Raw genomic sequence first — 20,011 nt, 5'->3', positions numbered from 1 at the left:
TTTGAGTTAAAAATATTCATCCACTCCATGGTGGTAATGTTGCAGCTCTACAAAATTCTGGTTAGACCACTTGGAGTATTGTGTTCAGTTCTGATCGCCTCTTTATAGGAAGGACATGGAAGCTTTAGAGAGGATGCAGAGGAGATTTGCCAAGATGCTACCTGGATTAGGGAGCAAATCTTATGAGGACAGTTTGAGAGAGTTAGGGCTTTTCTCTTTGGAGCAAAGGAGGAGGATGAGAGGTGACCTAATAGAGGTGTACAAGATAATAAAAGGCATAGATCGAGTGGACAGCCAAAGACATTTTTCCAGGGAGGAAATGGCACATATGAAGGGAGCATAACTTTAAGGTGTTTGGAGGAAAGTTTAACGGGGAAAGTCAGAGGTAAGTTTTTTTTTTACACAGAAAGTGATGGGTGCATGGAACGCACTGCCAGGGGTGCTGGTAGAGGCAGATACATTAGGGACATCTAAGAGACTCGTAGGTAGGCACATGGATCAAAGGAAAATGTAGGAAGGAAGGGTTAAGTTGATCTTAAAGTAGGATAAATGTCAGCACAACATTGTGGGCTGAATGGCATGCGCCAATCTGTATTGTGCTATGCTCCATGGTAGCCCTTTTTAAGTTGCCCACTATCTTTCTCTCTCAATCTTCCTCAGCTGAAGGGAAGTTGGTTGCTCATTGAGGAGCAATGCTTTAAGTGCCATCTGTTCCTAACATCAGGAAGTGGAGAAGATTTTCCTATAGTAGGTGAATCTGGGACCAGAGGGCACAGCCTCAGAATACAAGGATAGCCCTTTAGAACAGAGATGAGGAGAAGTTTCTTTAGCCAGAGGGTGGTAAATTTTGGAATTCATCACCACTGACGGTTGTGGAGGCCAAGTCATTGGGTACATTTAAAGCAGAGGTTGAAGGTTCTTGATTAATAAGGCAGGAGAAGGGGGTTGAGTGGGATAGTAAAACAGGCATGATGAGATATGGAGCAGATATGATGGGCTGAGTGGCTAATTCTGCTCTTTTGCCTTACAGTCTATTGAAGGAAACACCAAGATTTTGGCTACTGAGGTGGTTACTCTGATCTGATGAAAGCCGACCAATAAAGGATGAAATCAAGAAATTCTTCAGATGCTGGAAACTTTGAGCAACACACACAACACACACACAAAAAGCTGGAGGAACTCAGCAAGTCAGGCACATTCATGAAGGTGAATGAACGGACAATGTTTCAGGACAAGTTTCTTCATTGGGACTGTCAACAGGTCCTAATGAAAGGTCTCGGCTGTTTGTAAGGAGTTTTGTACATTTTCCCTACGACCGCATGGGTTTCCCCTGGGTGCTCTGGTTACCTCCCATAATCCAGTTAGTAGGTTAATTGTTTATTGAAAATTGTTCTGTGATTAGGCTAGGGTTAAATCGGGGATAGTTGGGCAGCATGGCTTGAAAGGGCTGGAAGGGCTTATTCTGCGGTGTATTCAATAAAAAAAAAAGAGGTTTTGACTGTTTTATTCCCCTCTGCAGATGCTGCCTGGCATGCTAAGTTCCTCTAGAGTGTTGTGTGTGTGTGTGTGTGTGTGTGTGTTTGTGTGTTTGTGTGTGTGTGTGTGTGTGTTTGTGTGTGTGTTTGTGTGTTTGTGTGTGTGTGTGTGTGTGTGTGTGTGTGTGTGTGTGTGTGTGTGTGTGTGTGTGTGTGTGGCTCAGTAAAGGCTGAACTGAGGAGCTCCACGCAACGCCGGGATTTGAAGAAAGCTTTGCCACTTGAACCATAGGGCCCTTTTCACCTCTTCCCATGATCAAACTAACAAAAGGAGCACAAGCAAACACCACTGGCAGGGTGCACAAGACTTCCAATGTGAATTCTATTAATCGGGGCTCAGAGCAGAGATTAGGCTGATGCATTGAAATTCTGCCGAACGCACCATGTCAGATTAGCATCTTAAACATTATTAACCGCACATTACAGAGACACTAAAGAGAAGCACACTGTCTATTTATAACTCTGAATGATAGAATACACTAGGATTGCTGTGTATTAAACTACATCAATACATTATAAAAGTCCCCAATGTATTTCACTACATCTTGAACTCTAGGTGACTGATCACCTCAATAGCATACTTCCTGCAAGCCTTGCCTTGTTTACCACAGTGTAACCTCTAATATGCATTAAAATATTTTAATTCATTGCTAATCTGCAATTTTCCTTTTTTTAAAAAAAAACATTCTACTTTCCACTTGGAAACAGAATATTTGCTCTTTTTCACTAAACCTGCAGAGTTATTGTGCACTACAACACAGAAACAGGCCTTTTGGCCCATCTAGTCCATGCCAAACTATTATTCTACCTAGTTCAATTGACCTGTACCCAGACTATAGTCCTTTGTACCGTTCTCATCCACACAGCTATACAAATTTCTCTTAAATGTTGAAATCGAACCCTCATCCACCACTTCCACTGGGAGTTAATTCGACACTCTCACCGCCCTCTGAGTGAAAAAGTTCCCCTTCATGTTTCCCTTAAACATTTCACCTTTCACCCTTAACCCATGACCTCTAGTTCTAGTCTAACCCAACTTCAGTGGAAAAAGCCTGCTTGCATTCACCCTGTAAATACCACTCATCACTTTACATACCTCTATCAAATCTCCCCTTATTCTCCTACGCTCTAGGAAAATAAAGTCCTAACCATTGAACCTTTCCCTATATCCCCGGTCCTCAAGTCCTGGCACCATCTCTGTAAATTTTCTCCACACTCTTACAACCCTATTGATATCTCCCGTGCAGGTAGGTGACCAAAACTGCACACAGTACTGCAAACAAGAGAAAATCTGCAGATGCTGGAAATCCAAGCAACACACACAAAATGCTGGAGGAACTCAGCAGGCCAGGCAGCATCTGTGGGAAAAAAGTACAGTTGACCTTTCAGGCTGAGACCCTTCAGCAGAGCTGGAGAAAATCCTCTTTTTTCCTCCAGTCCTGCTGAAGGCTCTCAGCCCAAAACGTCGACTGTAGTTTTTTCCATAGATGCAGCCTGGCCTGCTCAGTTCCTCCAGCATTTTGTGTGTGTCACAGTTCTCCAAAACAGGCTTCATCAACAGCTTATACAACTTCAATGCAACATTCCAACTCCTGCACTCAATGTTATGTTTTGTAACTCCAAAACATAAAGCTAATCAAAATAAAAACAAGGGAGTCTGGAATGTGAATCTAACTTTGTTTTTACTTTAAGTGAGGTGCGCACGTATAACATGGTGACATATTGGCGTATGGCATTTATGTACTTCCACAGATAACCCATAATGCATTACGTAAGCAACAAAGAATGCTTAATCAAACAATATATTTACAATATTACTCAAATATTACTGAAAGATTGAATACCCAACACTCAATACATTGATTTATGAAAACCAATGTTTCAAAAGCTCTCATTACGACCCTAACTACCTGTAACACCATGTTCAATGAATTATGTATCTCTGGAAATTATTATAAATACAAATCCAGGTGGATTTGAATAAAGGATGGCTATGGTCCAAGCATATTTGGTTTGTTTATATCCATCCTGGTACTGGATTAGTTTTTGTTGGCTTCAGATCATTAATTTTGACTGATTGAAGTTTCTGCTGTTTAGTCAGTAACTAATACTGCAGAGACATCTACAAGCCGCATAAAATGATGTACACAAGAGATCCTGCAGACACTGGGAATCCAGAGTAACACACACAAAGTGCCGGAGGAACTCAGCAGGTCAGGCAGCATTTATGGAGAGTAATAAAGAGTCGACCTTTCGGGCCAAGACCCTTCATCAGGACTGAAGTGTTAACACATCAGATAAGATGTTTTATCAAGTACATACCATTCAGGTAAAAAGATCCATTACAATGGGAGGAGAAGATGGCGGCGCGACACAGCGCGCAGCGGCCGCTCCGGTGAAATGATATCTGTTATTTGTCAAGAAGAGTGCCGTGCACAATCCTGATTTGATGGTGACAGATGTGAGAGCACAGAGGAACATCCGGAGAAAATTCTGAAATGCCTTCTTTGCTGACGCTGCTACTGTGTGATCCAGAATCTCTGGAGGAGAAGGCCCCGAGTCCTTGGCTTTGCCTGATGCTCGGCGGCCGGGGCGGGGTCGGGAGGCTGTATCGGAGGGGCTGGTCGGAGGCTCGAAGTTTTCGGACGGACTCAGAGTCAGCTGTGGTCGGGTGCTTCCAATGCATCAGCATTTGTTGGCGCCTGGAGGTTTATGGCAGGGAGAGTTTCTCCCTTTTGCTGCCTGCTATCGGGACTATCGGGAGTCGATCAGAACTTTGAGACTTTTTTTTTTACCATGCCCATGGTCTGCTCTTTATCAAATTATAGTATTGCCTTGCACTGCTGTAACTATATGTTATAATTATGTGGTCTTGTCAGTGTTAGTCCTTGGTTCGTCCTGTTTTTATTTTGTGATATCACTCTGGATTCACATTGTATCATTTCTAAATGACAATAAACGAGGACTGAGTGTCCTCTTAATCTAATCTAATCTAATATCTGAGCATTAAGTTAGCGAAGGACGAAGCTATGCATATAGGAATAGGATAAACAAATTTAATTAGGATTATTTGCTCATTGTTCGGCCTGGTTAAGCTGACTGCGTGCATGTTGGTTGCGCTATTTTTTTTTACACAGTAATTATAATGTGTCATTTCTTCAATAATGCACAAGTGATGTGATTTCTTCTGTTAATTAATGAGATTTATTAGAACCACACGTTCTCTGCGTGTGTACGGGAGTGAGATAGATTGGCTACATGACAATAACCTTGTTCTCAGAGTCAGTAAGACCAAGGAATTGATTGTGTACTTCAGGGAGGGAAAGTTGGGAGATCACACACTAGTCCTCATTAAGAGTCAGTAGTGGAAAGGGCGAGCCATTTCAAGTTCCTGGGTGTCAGCATCTTAAAGGATCCATCCAGCGCCCATCAAAATGTTGCATTTATGAAGAAGGCACAACATGCCAGAGGCTCTTCTTCATAAGGAGTTTGAAGAGATTCATTATGTTATCAAAGCCTCTAGCAAGGTTGTACAGATATATCGTGGGAAGCATTCTGACTTGTTTACATCACCAGCTGGTATTTAGGGGCCAATGCACAAGATCAGAAAAATCTGCAGAGAACTGTAGACTCAATCCAGCTCCATCACAGTTATCGAGGGTATCTTCAAAAGGTCGCCACCCATCAAGGTCCCTCACCATCTGGGACACGGCCTATGCAGGTTACTGCAATCATGGAGGAGGTACAGGAACCTGAAGGCACACATTCAATGTTCCCACAAAATTTTTCCCCCTGCCATCAGCTTTCAGAACAGTCCACGAACCCATAAACTACCTTGTTATCTGACTTTTACACTATGTAACTTCTAGTAATTTTACTTTTTGTCCTGCACGGTATTGCCGCCACAAAACTACATATTTCTCGACATATGTCAGTGATAATCTACCTGATTCTGACACCAGCTGAGAGAATGCACCATGCTTACCTTTTTAACGGGAAGTGGTGGTGGCTTGGAATGTGTCCGGCTCTTTGTGATTTGCCCCATGCCAGTAGACTGCTCATCTTGGTACATCCTTATTGTGGAGCTATGGACCATTGTCAGGTGTGGTGTTAGGTTATTGGACATACAATGACAGATGTACTGGAGAAAGAAAAACAACAAGGGTAATTTTCGCTGGTGTCTCAGTAAATCATATCACAGTCAAACATCTTAGTACCTTTCCTCCTTCTCTCTCTCAATCAATACAACTTAGAGCTCAAGGAAAGTACACGAGCATCTTTACTTTCTTTGGAAGATAAGGAGGCTTGGTTTGTCACCAAACACTCGAACAAACTTCTATAGATATGTAGGGAGCCACGATACTGTAGCAGTTAGCGCAATGCCATTACAGCTCGGGGTGTTGGAGTTCAGAGTTCAATTAATCCACTATCTGTAAGGAGTTTGTACGTTCTCCCTGTGACCGTGTGGGTTTCCTCCAGGTGCTCCAGTTTCTTCCCACAGTCCAAAGATGTACCGGTCAGTAGGCTAATCGTTCTTTGTAAATTGTTCTGTGGTTAGGCAAGTGTTAAATAGGTGGGTTGCTAGGCAGCACAACTCATTGAGCCCGAAGGGCCTGTTCTGTGTTGTATTTCTAAATAAACAAATACAGTAAATAGATGTACCATTGAAAATATCCAGACTGTTGGCATCATGGTCTCGTACGACAATCTAAATGTGCAGGAACGTGAGAAGCTGCAGAGAGTAATGGACTCGACCTAACACATCACGGGCATATCCCTCCCCACCATGGTAGTATCATAGGAGACACTTCATCAGAGACCTCAACATTCCGGCCCAAACCATCTTCAAGCAGCTTTCATTGGACAGGAGCACAAAAGCCAAAAACTACCAGGTTCAAGAACAAGTACTTCGCTTCAAACCTTGAATCAACTGGCAAACCCTAATCAGTGCAGCAACACTATGGCCAGTTTGATCACCTTGCACTAAAATATATTGTTTTTTTTCCTTCTAATTGTACTCTTTCTTCTAAAAAATTGTGTGTAATTTATCTTTAATTTACATTGTGAATGCAGCCTGTGATGATGCCACAAGTAGATTTTTCATTACACCTGTGCATACACGTACTTGAGCAAATGACAAAAGAATCGACTTTGACAAATAAGAAACACCAGTCAAGGTAAGAGTTGAAATAAAATGCTGTAAATACTCAGCAGGGCAGGCAGCATCTGTGAAGAGAAGTACAATTAATGTCCTAATCCAAAAACAATCTTTCATTGGTGCTTAACCTGAAACATTAACTCTGCTGCTTCCTCCACAGATGGCTGCCTCTCCTGTCAAGGACTCTCAACAGTATCCCTTTTTTCTTTGAACCTGGTAGTACGTGCTTTCAGGTTTTTGTATCTTAAGCCCATTGTGAGAGGGGAGAAGAGAGAATGTCCAGGCTGGGAGGGGTCTTTTGGTTTTGTTGGCAGCTTTACCGAGGCCTCGAGAATTGCAGACAGAGTCCATGGAGGGGAGGTTGGTCTCCACGATGTACTGAGCTGTGTACACAACTCTCTGTAGTTTCTTGCAGAAGGAAAACCTAAAGTAGGAGAGTGCTGGTGGTGAAAGGAATCAACGTTTAGGGCAATCAATTCCATCTGTAGACCTCCTTACATAGTCATCTTAGACTTGGTCAGGGTGACAGCAATTCATTAAAAATGCTGGAGGAACTCAATAGGTCAGGCAGCATCTATGGAGGTCAATAAACAGTTGACGTCTTGGGCCCAGACGCAAGAAGAAGGAATCTCCTTTCCTTTCTCCCATAGTCCACTCTCATCTCCAACCAGATTCCTTTCAGGTCTTGGCTCAAAACGTTGACTGTTTATTCCTCTCCGTAGATGCTGTCTGACCTGCTGAGTTCCTCCAGCATTTTGCGTGTGTTACTCTGGTTTTCCAGCATCTGCAGAATCACTTGTGTTTACAACAACATTTCATTGCATCTTAGTCATCACCTGTTTGTGCCAGCTCCTTCACTTGTACATAGCTTTTGTTTAGTTAAATATTCAACATTCCAATTCGGATATCTGGAGCCTAATTGGATGGTAATGGACAGAGGAACAGGGCTGGTTTTTGCTGGTTGTTGCTTTCTGGCTTGTCTTCCCTGGGCATGCTATGTTGACACTGGAATGTGTGGGGACACTTGCGGGTTGCCCAGCACACCTGTGAGTGCATTGGCTGTTAACGCAAATGACGCATTTCACCATATGTTTCAACGTACATGCAACAAATAAAACCTGAATCTGCGACAAATGTGAGATTTATTGCTAATGGGCCTCAAACTGGCGATCTTCCCGCTACTACGCGCAGGTTTGCAGATGGTGGAGGACAGTTGGTTGCCAGCGTTAAACACTAATTGGCTGCCAGTTAGATACAACATTCATTTCCACTGTGAAGGTGAGTGTAAGCTGAGGCCAACGTCAGGGATCGCTGGAAACCAGTCTCTTCCCCATAACCTCCTGAGTCCAGGTACTTGCTGAACAACACCACTGCAATAAAACTCAGATAATCCTCTCTCTTATGATGAGCAAATCATGATGGTTCGGCTGGGAAAGTCACCGGCTGCAGTCGACCATCACTTCATGGTTCGTATGTGTCCCGGACAAAGAAGCAGGCAGAAAAAATCATCACGGACACTACCCACCCTGCAAACTGACTTTTCCAAAAGCCCCCCTCTGGGAAGTGCTATAGGGCTAATAAAACTAAAAACCTTCATGCCATCTTAAAAGTTTCTTCCCCTGGGCAGTGAATCTGGTCAACCGTTCGAGTTAACCCCCACAGCCCCCTCTATCTATTACCCCATCACTGCACTGTAATCCACATTTTATAATGCAGCTTACATTGTAAATACATGGTGGTATTTATGTGTTTATGCAGATTTTATCTGAACTTCTAACATGTGGATTTCCTCCAGTTTCCTCCCAAAGACATACGAGTTAATAGGTTAATTGATCACAGGGGTGTAATTGGGCAGCCGGGGCACATTGGGCCAGAAGTGCCAGCTTCCATGATGTATCTCTAAATAGTAACAGAGGACGTGCCAGCAATTCAGGAGAATGTAAACACCACACAGACTCAAACCCCACCTTAAATCGGCCGAGTGGGTATTTGCCGTAGATATATTCCTCTGTCCCATTGACCTGTAAAGTGTAATCTTCTGGGTCTTCAAATGCTTTGTGCCGGAAAACAGTGGCTTTTTTCTTCATAGCCAGTTTCATCAGAAGAGCAGGAGGTGACTGGGAGGATATCTGGAAGCTGAAACTCTCCTGGTGTAGAACAAGAGAGAAAAAAAAATCACAAGATGAAATCCAGGTGCAAGATTTGAAAACCCTTTACCCAGGGAACTTGGCAGAACATTCTCCTATGGAGAATGGTTGAGGCAAATGGCCTGGATGAATACCAGGGAAGACAGGTGAAAGGGTGAGGGAGAGTGGGAATGGTGGATAGGGTGGGTTGTAGAATAGGAGGCATTACCACAACATCCGTTAAACAGGTCAGACAGACTGCTTCAATATTGTAGATTTAGGTGAAGAACATAGCACACCATGGACTGCATACAAGGACAAATATTAAGCTCAATGGTTACTCCATGTACAGGAGGAAACAGTTTTATATAAATTAAGAATTTACTAGTTAAAAGGTTTAAGTGGTGAGATTTCGCCATCAAATCCACATATTCCTGCTGTGATAATTAAATTGTTGAACTGCTAAAATATGAAAATGTGTGTTAGCTGAGCATCGGGTGCTACGGGAGTGTGGCGGTTAGCGCGACGTTATCACAGCTCAGGGCTTCGGAGTGCGGAGATCAACTCTGACGTCATCGGTAAAAGGTCTGAATGTCCTCCCCACGGAATGCGTGGGGTTTTGCTGGGCGTTCCAGTTTCCTCCAACAGTCCAAAGACGTACCAGTGGGTTTATTAGCTGTTGTAAATTGTTCTGTGATCATGCTAGGGTTAAATTGGGGTTTAATGGGTTGTGGGGCTCGAAGAGTGGGATGGCCATATTGCATACTGCATCTCTAAAATAAATAAATAAATTGAGATGTTGGTGAGGCCACAGTTGGAATATTGTGATCCGTTTGGTCCCTTGCTCTGGGAAAGATCGCGATTTTGTCCCTCCAAGCTGCACACTATTCTGACTTGAAAACGTATTGCACTTCTTTCATTGTCCAACAAGGCAGCATGATAGCGAGGTGGTTAGCACAATCACTTTAGAGTGCCAGTGGCCACCGACTGGGGTTCGAGCCCTGCCACTGTCTGCAAGGAGATTGTACGTTCTCCCTGTCACGGCGTTGAGATTCCTCCGGGTGCTCCAGATTCCTCCCACTTTCCAAAGATGTACGGTTAGTGTTAACGAGTTGTGGGTGTGCTATGTTGGTGCCGGAAGTGCGTCGATACTCATGGTCTGCCAACACAATCCTCGGACTGTCGGATTTAAAAATATTTAAGTATTCCAACGAGCAAGCTTCTGCTACACTCTGGGACAGAGAAACCCAAAAGTTCTCTGTGAGAAGATCCCACTCCATTCTGTTGACGTTGGAAGCATGTTACGTCACCGACAACGGATCTCACTGTTTAAAGTATCCGGTGTAGGGGTCAGAGTCAAAAAGCACAATAGTGAGATGGTCGGAACAGACACTGCACCCAGTTATAGCTACACAGGTTTCTTGTTGGTTTCATAATTTGGCAGATCCATTATTGAACTGCACCAAGTCCAAGTTTATATATGTTTCATCAGCTGAACTCTCCTCAGGCTACTGTCAGCTCTGGGTTAAGCTCTCATTGAGAAAAGATAAATGTCACACATCAAAGAGAGTGATGACGCCTTAACTTAGAATTTTCAAAACCAAAATGGTAAACAGGTTAATTAAAGTACGTCTGTTCACATAAAACAAATCTGTCAAGGAATTTTCCTGAGGCCTCTTTTGTGGATCTAACATGTGATAGATTAAAGACTGAGTGAGGCATTAAGGTTTTTCCTTTGAACGTCAAGTGTCTGCGGAACTGTAGTGGTTAAACGCTTAAAATTTCAGCACATTATCTTTGTTAACTATTGGTTTTCTTAATCCTCCCCCTTTGACTTCATGAAATTTCTGACTGCATTGGAAACTATTTCAAAATCGGTAGCCATTTAGACCTGCTCCCAGACGGCCATTCAACGCTGGGACAAGGCAAGGCCCTCCTGAAGATTCTGCATTGGGAGAAACAGGGTTGTAAAAGTTCCACCTCAGTTCCTGTCTGGGCTGATTTCTAATCCAGTTCCCTTCAGAACAAGAGTACTGAAGTGATCCATCGCTAGACCAGAGGGCTGGGTTGGAGGGCATTAGATGAGGAATGGTATGGTTAACATAGTACAGGCTCTTCGGCTCACAATGCTGCACCCACCTTTTAACCTCCTTTATACTCAATCTAACCCTTTCCTCCTTCCAGTTTTCTTTCATCCACGTGCCTACCTAAGAGTCTCGTAAATGTCCCGAATGTATCTGCCTCTACCACCACTCCTGACAGTACGTGCGTTCCACCCTCCCACCACTCTCTCTGTTAAAAAGTACTCTAACATTCCCTACACTCTCTCCAATCACCTTAAAATTATGCCCCTGGTATTAGCCATTTCCACCATGGGTAAAAGGCACTGGTTGTTAACTCTAAGTCTCTTTTCATCTTATACACGTCTATCAAGTCACCTCTCATCCTCCTTCACTCCAGAGAGAAAAGACCATAACACAAAGGAGCAGAAGCCAGCCATTCGGCCCATCGAGTCTACTCTGTCATTTTTTCATGAGCTGATCCATTCTCCCATTTAGTCCCACTCCCCCGCCTTCTCACCATAACCTTTGATGCCCTGGCTACTCAGATACCTATCAATCTCTGCCTTAAATACACCCAATGACTCGGCCTCCACTGCCGCCCGTGGCAACAAATTCCATAGATTCACCACCCTCTGGCTAAAAAATTCCTTCACATCTCTGTTCTGAATGGGCGCCCTTCAATCCTTAAATCATGCCCTCTCGTACTAGACTCCCCCATCATGGAAAAAGCCCTAGCTCGCTCAACCAAAATTTGTACCTGCCAACCTTTTAAGATTCATGTAGTTGAACCTCCAGATCCCTATGAATTCACCCTATCTGTGCAACTCATGACCTTATATACCTCTATGCAATCACCCCTCACAGTCTCTGCTCTAAGGAATAAAATCCTATCCTATCCTACCCCTCCCTGTAACTCCTTTCCGCACTCTTCCCAGTTTATTAACATTGTTCCCAGAGAAGGGTGATCAAAACTGTACACAATATTCCAAGTGCGGTCTCACCAACATCTTGTACAGACACACCATGATCTCCTAACTTGTCTCAATGCCCTAACTGATGACTGACTGTTCTACAATGTGGAATCCAGCTTCTAGGCTTTGGTATCAAATTCTCAACTAACCTTGATGTCACCCCATTACTGGAAGGATATTCAGGCTTTAGAATCAGAATCAGGTTTAATATCACTGGCATATATCATGAAATTTGCTAACTTTACGGCAGCAGTACAATGAAATAAATGAAAAATAGAGATAAAAACTGAGTTACAGTAAGTATGTATAGTGTATGTCTATTAAATAGTTAAGTTAAAATAATTTGTGCAAAATAAAAGTAATGAGGTAGTGTTCATGGGTTCAATGTCCACGTAGAAATCAGACGGCAGAGGGGAAGAAGCTGTTCCTGAATCATTGAGTGTGTGTCTTTAGGCTTCTGTACCTCCTTCCTGATGGTAACAGTGTGAAGAAGGCATGTCCAAAGTGGTGGGGATCCTTAATGACGGACGCTAACTTCCTAACGCACTGCTCCTTGAAGATGCCTGGGATACTACAGAGGCTATAGTACACTTGATGGAGCTGACTAATTTTACAAGTTCCTGCAACTTACTTCGATCTTGTGCAGTGGCCTCCCCTTCCCCCCACCCCAGTACCAGGTGGTGATGCAGCCAGACAGTATGCTCTCCATGGTATATTTGTAGAGAGGGTGCAGACGAGGTTTAGCAGGAGGTGGCCTGGATTTGAGGGCAGGTGCTGTAATGAGAGGTTGGACAAAACTGCGCTGCTCTTGCTGGAGCGGCGGTAGCTGAGGGGAGATCTGATGGAGGTTTATAAGGTTATTTATGTATTGAGATACGGTGTGGAATAGGCACCTCCTGCCCTTCGAGTCACGCCGCCCAACAACCCCCGATTTAAACCTAGCCTAATCACGGGACAATTTACAATGACCAATTAACTTAACAACCGGTACATCTTTGAACTACTAAGAAACTGGAGCACCCGGAGGAAACCCATGCAGTTAAGGGGGGGACATACAAATTCTACAGGCAGCGACAGGAACGAGAGGCATAGGAACAGTAGACAGGCAATATCTTACTTCCCTGTGTTGACATGTCTAATACCAGAGGGCATGCATTTAAGCTGAGAGGGAGTAACTTCAAAGGGGATGTGAGGGGCAATTGTTTTACACAGAGCGGTGGGTACCAGGGGTGGAGACAGAGGCCACAGATACATTAGAGGCTTTTAAGAGAGGTGTCGATGGGCACATGAATGTGAGGAGAATGGAAGGATATGGACATTGTGTAGTTAGAAGAGAGTAGTTTAGTTAGCTCTTTGATTACTAATTTAATTGGTTCAGCTCAACATTATGGGCTGAAGGGCCTGTTTCTGTACTGAACTGTTCTATGTTCTAACCCGTGTTTTAATAGTTCAGCAATTCAACAAATTAATTATTGCACCGGGAACACATGGAGTTGATGGAGAAATCTCACCAGCTAAACTTGTTAACTAATAAAATCTTCAATTATATAGAAGTTTCTTCAAGTCTGCAGCAGCTGATTGTCATCCAGGAGGAGTCCATTTGGCCCAATGGCCCACTGTTGGCTCTTGGTCAGAACAGTATCCAGAGCTTTCATTGTTAATACATTGTCTGTTTAAAATTTTAATTGCCCAGGACACATTGTAAGCCACCTGAGACAATTGACAGAGGTCTGAATTAACCAGAGCAGCAAAGTTTTTACAAATCTAACAGATTTGACTGTGGAAATTAAAATAAAGCTGAGGTCCAGATGGACATTTATACTCACTTCATTGGACTGAAACTTGACGTTAATGACAATATTCCGAGTGTTCTGCTTTAGCGCGCAGCCGTTATTCACTACTTCAGGGATCGGCTCCAAATCCCGCGGGAAGTTGTACTCCATCCACTCTTGCCAGGATCGGCGCTGCCTCTCTCCGGCTTTCTCCTCACAAAACTGACGCATGCTCCCACGAAACTCATTCACCTCGGAATCGGGCACGCTGTCAAACTCGTGCAGGCCTGAAAATGAAGGCAAAGGCTTTGTCGTTCTTTGGAAGTGAATGAACCAGGTGCCTGTCCGGTTGCATCCCGGCCTGGTATGGAAACACCAATGCCCAAGAAAGGAACAGAGACACATCTGTCTCTCTCGCCACCGACACCACTGTCCATGACATATACAAACTATTTTACGTACTTATATTTATTGTGTTTTTTTATTATTGTTTTCTTTACCCTATTGTGTTTTTTTGCGCTGCATCGGATCTGGAGTAAAAATTATTTTGTTCTCCTTTATACTTGTGCACTGGAAATGACATTAAACAATCTTGAGTCGTAACCCCTTTCACATTTCATCAACAATCTTGGAAGACACTTTTTTGTATTCTCAGTGATATCTGTGACCCAACATCAAATCAAACAAATCAAGGTCCCTTTCCTTTACTGACTTACGGAACCAACCTTGTAATCTGCTCACTGGAACATTTCTCACGGGCTCCCTACCCTGTAAGGCAATATCAACACGTCTCGGCGCAAACCGACAATGACTCCCATTCTGGCAGCCAAACCACAACTGCACTTCTTGCAACTGAGGACAGAAATCCTCACACTTATTCTGGGATGCTGCTCAAGAGCATTCCTTACGACTCTGTGTTGCAATAGTGAACTACAAGCAACAACTCCCTTTCCAGTAACAGATGATTCACAGGCAAAACTTTCCTTCTACAACGGTTAGGGAGCTCTCCAGAGGGAAGATGCATTCCCAGGGCAAGTCTACAAATCCAACTCCAATCCAACACAACACAAAATATTTTCCAACTCTATCTTCCCTCATCACTGCAAATGAATAAAATGAATGATAATGGCATGGAATGGTGAATAGCCCATAAAATTCAATTGGTTTGAGGGAATTTCTCAGACTTAGATTTTCAGGTTGTAGGGATGTTCTTTTGGGGGATAGCACAGGATGTTTTGGGTCATTTTAGGGGTAGGGACAGCCTTGAGGGAGCGAGAGGCTAGACGCAGTAAACAACCTGGCCTCTCACTCCAGAGGCGAGAGGTTAGGTCAGTGGAAGGCTTCAAAGGTTTAAAGGTTCAATGGGAGGGTTCGAGAGCCAGAGATCAAAGTTCTAGTTGGAGGCCAGCGATCTCCAAGGATGGGGATCTAAGGGACCCCAAGAAGGAGGGCTGGTGATCCCTGAGTTTGACAAGGCAATGGATTGAAGGCCTGAGGCCAGATAAAATAAATAAATAGATAACAAGGAGGAGGAGATTCCATTCAGTCCTTGAGCCTGCTCTATAATTCAAGAATATTGTGGCTGATAGGTGACCCAACTAGCCATACCCACCTGGTTCTACCTGTAGTTAGCTAAATCCATCAATGTCACATTGACTCATAGAATACTACAGCACAGCAGCAGGCCTTTCGGCCCACCTAGTCCATGCATGCTGAACCATTTAAAATGCCTAGTCCCATCAACCTGCACCGGGACCATAGACCTCCATACATCTACCATCCATGTACATATACAAACTTCTCTTATACGTTGAAAGCCACTTGTGCGAGCAGCTCATTCCACACTCTCACCATCCTCTGAGTGAAGAAGGTGCCCTTCATTTTCCCCTTAAACTTTTCACTTTTCACCCTTAACCCATGACCTATGATTGTAGTCCCACCCAACCTCAGCGGAAAGAGCCTGCTTGCATATATCCTATCTATACCCCTATCAAAATTTTGTATACCTATATCAAATCTACTCTCAGTCTTCTGCACTCCAAGGAATAAAGTCCTAACCTATTCAATCTTTCCTTATAACTCAAGTCTTCTAGACCCAGCGACATCCTTGTAAATTTTCTCTGTATTCTTTCAACCTTAGGTAGGTAGGTGAAAAAACTGTACACAATACTCAAAATTAAGGCCCACCCATGCCTTATACAACTTCAATGTAACATCTCATCTCCTGTACGTACTCAATGCCAAGCAAGAGAAAATCTGCAGATGCTGGAAATCCAAGCAACACGCACAAAATGCTGGAGGAACTCAGCAGGTCAGGCAGCATATATGGAAAACAGTACAGTCAATGTTACAGGCTGAGACTCTTCATAAGCACTGAGAAAAAAGATGAGTCAGAGTAAGAAGGTGGGGGGAGGAGAGGTAGGTGATAGGTGAAACCGGGAGAGGGGGAGGGGTGAAGTAAAGAGCTGGGACGTTGATTGGTGAAAGAGATGCAGGACTGGAGAATGGGGAATTTGATAGGAGAGGACAAAAGGCCATGGAAGAAAGAAAGAAAAGGGGGAGGAGCACCGGAGGGAGGTGATCAGAAGTTAAGGAGATAAGATGAGAGAAGGAAATGGGAATGGGGACTAGTGAAGTGGGGGCATTACAGGAAGTTCGAGAACACTTTGACTTATGAAGGCTATTTGCATTAATAACCAATCAACAACAGTTCATCTCCATGAAAGTGAATTCCATTCTTTGTGTAGATGTATTTTCCAACCTCATTTACAAAAATCTCTAATTCCTGCTCTCTCTTTTAGTTTTAGAGGTATAGAGGATTACAGCAGGCAAACATGCTCTTTGGCCCAACAGGTCCAGACTAACCATCAATCACCTATTTACACTAATCTTACTTTGTTATCCTTGTGTCACACAAAGGTGTTTGGCAGCGCAGCAGTTCGCATAATGCTTTACAGTGTCAGTATTCAGGGTTCAATTCCCGCCACTGCCTGTACAGAGTTTGTATGTTCTCCCGTTGACGGCGTGCGTCTCCCGGAGATGGCGGGCATTTTTTCTGGGTGCTCCAATTCCCTCCCACATTCCAAAGATGTCCAGGTTAGGGTCAGTAAGTTGTGGGCATGCTATATTGGTGCCAGGAGCCCAGTGTCTCTTGCGGGCTGTCCCCAGTGCATCCTCGGACTGTGTTGGTCGTTGATGCAAATGACGCATTTCACAGATGTTTCGAAGCATATGTCAACAAATTTCTTTATTTCTGTACTTTCCTCACATTCCTATGAACACCACCTACCCGTGGCAACTTACAGCAGCCAATTAACCCAGCAACCCACATGACTGTGGGACATGGGAAGAAACCGAAACGTGGAGGAAACCACAGGGAGGACGTGCGAACTCCACACGGACAGTGCCTGTGGTAAGGACTGAACCCCGGTTTCAGACACTGAGAGGCTCTACCCATTGCACCACTCTACCACCCTCGTTCCCTCCCTCTACCCCTTAAGACTCTGGTATCCGTGGTTCTGTTCTGCGGATCTTACCTTTGCCAATCAGAAGGCTGATCTGGGAGTTAATGAGCTTTTCCGCACGGTCTCCTTCGCGGGCTACAAGTTTCAAGATGGGGAGAAACGGCCGGACATCACAGAGCCGCCTGCGCTCATCCTCCAACTCCTCCTGCTCGGCTGTGTGGTTGATGCACGTGAAGACGTAGGCATCGGGCTCATTCAAAGTGTGGAAAAGGGGCTGATGCTGAGCCTGCTGCCAAAGCAACTGCAGATGGAGGAGGCAACAGGTTATTCCTGTCCTCGTTGTCTGAGACACATTTCAACAGAACATAGAACAGAATGGTTACCGATCCCTATTTATTTATTTAGAGATACAGGGCAGAACAGGCCCTTCTCGTCCAATGAACCATGCCCCCCAGCAACCCACCTATTTAACCCAAGCCTCATCACAGGACAAACTAACCAAATAACCCATACATCTTTGGACTGTGGGAAGAAAGCAGAGCATCTGGAGGAAACGCACTCAGTCACAGGAAGAACGTACAAACTCCTTACAGGAATTGAACTCCAGTCTCCAATACCCTGCGCTAGGCTAACAGCTACGCCTCTGTGGCACCCACATCTGTGCCAAACACAGCGCCAAACTAAACTGAATCTCATCTGCCTGAGCATTATCCCCATCCCCTCCATATTCATTTGGCTCACGCAAGCACCACAGAAAGCATTCTGTCTGGATGCATCGTGCTTGGTGCAGCAATTGCTCCGCACGTGACCACGAGACACCACAGAGAGCCGCGGTCACAGTACAGTACCTCACGGAAGCCAGCCTCTCTGCTATGGACTCTGTCTATACATCTCGCTACCTTGGTAAAGCGACCAGCATAATCAAAGACCTCAGCCAACTCAGACATTCGCTCTTCTCCCCTTTCCCATTGGGCAGAAGACACCAAAGCCTAAAAGCACGTACCATGAGGTTCAAGAACAGCTTCTATCCTGCTGTTATCAGACTCTTCAAGGGACCTCTTTGATAAGATGGATTCTTGACCTCCCAATCTGCCTCATTATGATCTTGCACTTCATCATTTACCTACACTGCACTTTATTTCGGTACATTTTACAATTTTATCTGCATTGTTATTGTTTTACCCTTATTCTGCCTCAGTGCCCCGCGTATGACTTGATCTGCATGAACAGTATGCAAGCTGCTGACAGTGCAACAATGATTAGACTTCAGACATATTTCTTTGACCCAGGAACACTTCAAGACATCTGAGTAATGTGAAACTTGCTGTACCCTTCAGTATTTAACACTGGATTGTGTTCCTCAGAAGGGAAGGTTAGGAGAGGTTGCAGGGTTTCTGGGAAGTAACTTAAGGTGGCAGGATGGAGATACGTCTCTACCAAAGGAGACGTAAGGCGCTCAATCCCTCCGCTAGCCTGCAGGTCACCCTTGGGCAAGGTGTAGCACCTGCTTAGCCCCCTGATCAGGGTCACGTGAAGCCATGGGAGAAGGCGGTGGATGGTTGTATGAGCAGCTGGTGCAGATCACAAGTCCTGGTTATGCGACCACTGACACCAGCAGGACAATCTCTGAAGAGTACTGATAATGGCTAGGGTCTCCCGTTTTGTAAAGATACTGCCCAGAAGAAGGCAATGGCAAACCACTTCTGTCGAAAAATTTGCTAAGAACAATCCCAATCAAGACCATGATCATCCACGTCATATGACAAGGGCCATAATGATGATGATGATAACACTAGATTGAGCTTCTTAGAGAGGGAGGTCAGGAGAGTTTGCAGGGCTTCTGGGAAGTAATTTAAATGGACAAATTTCAATGCAGCTGAGGAAAAGTGGAAAAAAAAATTTCAATACTGCCTCCTTGGAGAAAGTATAGATTGTTAGAAATGAACATTACTAAAGACCAAAAGACAGCAGCAGAATTAGGCCATTCAGCCCATCAAGTCTGTACTGCCAGACATCATGTAAATGGTAACATTTGCACAGGAGAATCAAAGGTGGCTGTAATGGGCTTCAAATTAAACTTCAGTGGGGATAATGGTTGTGTTGAAAGTTTCAATCCGTCCTTTACCTTGTTACAAAACAATAACTTGTGTAATTAATACATTCGCTCTCTGATGGAATATTAGAATTTCTGTTGCATTTACAGGTACTGAGTGTGCAATCCTTCCTCTACACTATTGCAGAGGAAGTTCCATACAAGTAGTTTATTCGGTGATGAAGCAACAAATGTATGTATTATGTAATAATGAACTTAATGCCCTGTAGACCTCTTGGCTCAGAAAATGACAGCTATTACTTTCCAATTGAACAACAGGCTTGCAGCGTCTGCAATTGGGAAGATCTATACAATTAGCCTCAATGATCCTGTTCCTGCTCCCAAACCCCACTCTGCGTCTAGATTGATGCAACCAGTTGCAAGTTACAGTGAGATTAGTAAGTTATCTTTCTGCTCAACTGCGTCTCATCTGCTCATTCTCTACAGCTCTGAAAAAGAAGTTGTTTTCAGACACGTGGCTAATTTCCTTTTTAATCTGCTACTGACACACACACACACTGTCTATAGATGATGGAAAGGTTTTGGGCTGTCAGGAGAGTGAGTCACTGCCCGGAGGTTACCCAGCCTCTGAACAGCCCTTATAGACAGACTAATGACGTGGCTGGTCCAGGTGAGATTTTGTTTAAGGGTGACACTTCAGAAAATCATGGTGGGAGAACACAGTGACAATAATGCTGGTGAATATTTTTCAATTTATATAACATGCACAAAATGCTGGAGGAAATCAGCAGATCGGGCTGAACGGATGCTGGCTGGCCTGATTTAATGCTGCTTGGTTACAGCTCAGTCCATCGCAGGTGAAGCCCCTC

At 44.1% G+C, this 20,011-nt stretch overlaps 1 protein-coding gene across 4 annotated transcripts in view; it reads right to left on the bottom strand.

Moving 5' to 3' along the window:
- The window catches only part of pik3cd (phosphatidylinositol-4,5-bisphosphate 3-kinase, catalytic subunit delta), a 241,690-nt gene that overhangs the window by 62,411 nt on the left and 159,268 nt on the right, over positions 1–20,011 (bottom strand). For all 4 annotated transcript variants that reach the window (XM_072245380.1, XM_072245381.1, XM_072245382.1 and 1 more), the window contains 4 exons: positions 17,162–17,390; positions 13,680–13,912; positions 8,661–8,840; positions 5,521–5,676 (listed from right to left, as the gene is read on the bottom strand). In XM_072245380.1, the coding sequence (XP_072101481.1) occupies positions 5,521–5,676; positions 8,661–8,840; positions 13,680–13,912; positions 17,162–17,390 (798 nt within the window). The remainder of the gene's footprint in view (positions 1–5,520; positions 5,677–8,660; positions 8,841–13,679; positions 13,913–17,161; positions 17,391–20,011) is intronic.

The sequence above is a fragment of the Mobula birostris genome, chromosome 27 (genome assembly GCF_030028105.1).
Source record: "Mobula birostris isolate sMobBir1 chromosome 27, sMobBir1.hap1, whole genome shotgun sequence".
NCBI lineage: Eukaryota > Metazoa > Chordata > Chondrichthyes > Myliobatiformes > Myliobatidae > Mobula > Mobula birostris.
The sequence above is the reverse complement of the archived record's forward strand: the minus strand, read 5'-3'. Positions and strand labels throughout refer to the sequence as shown.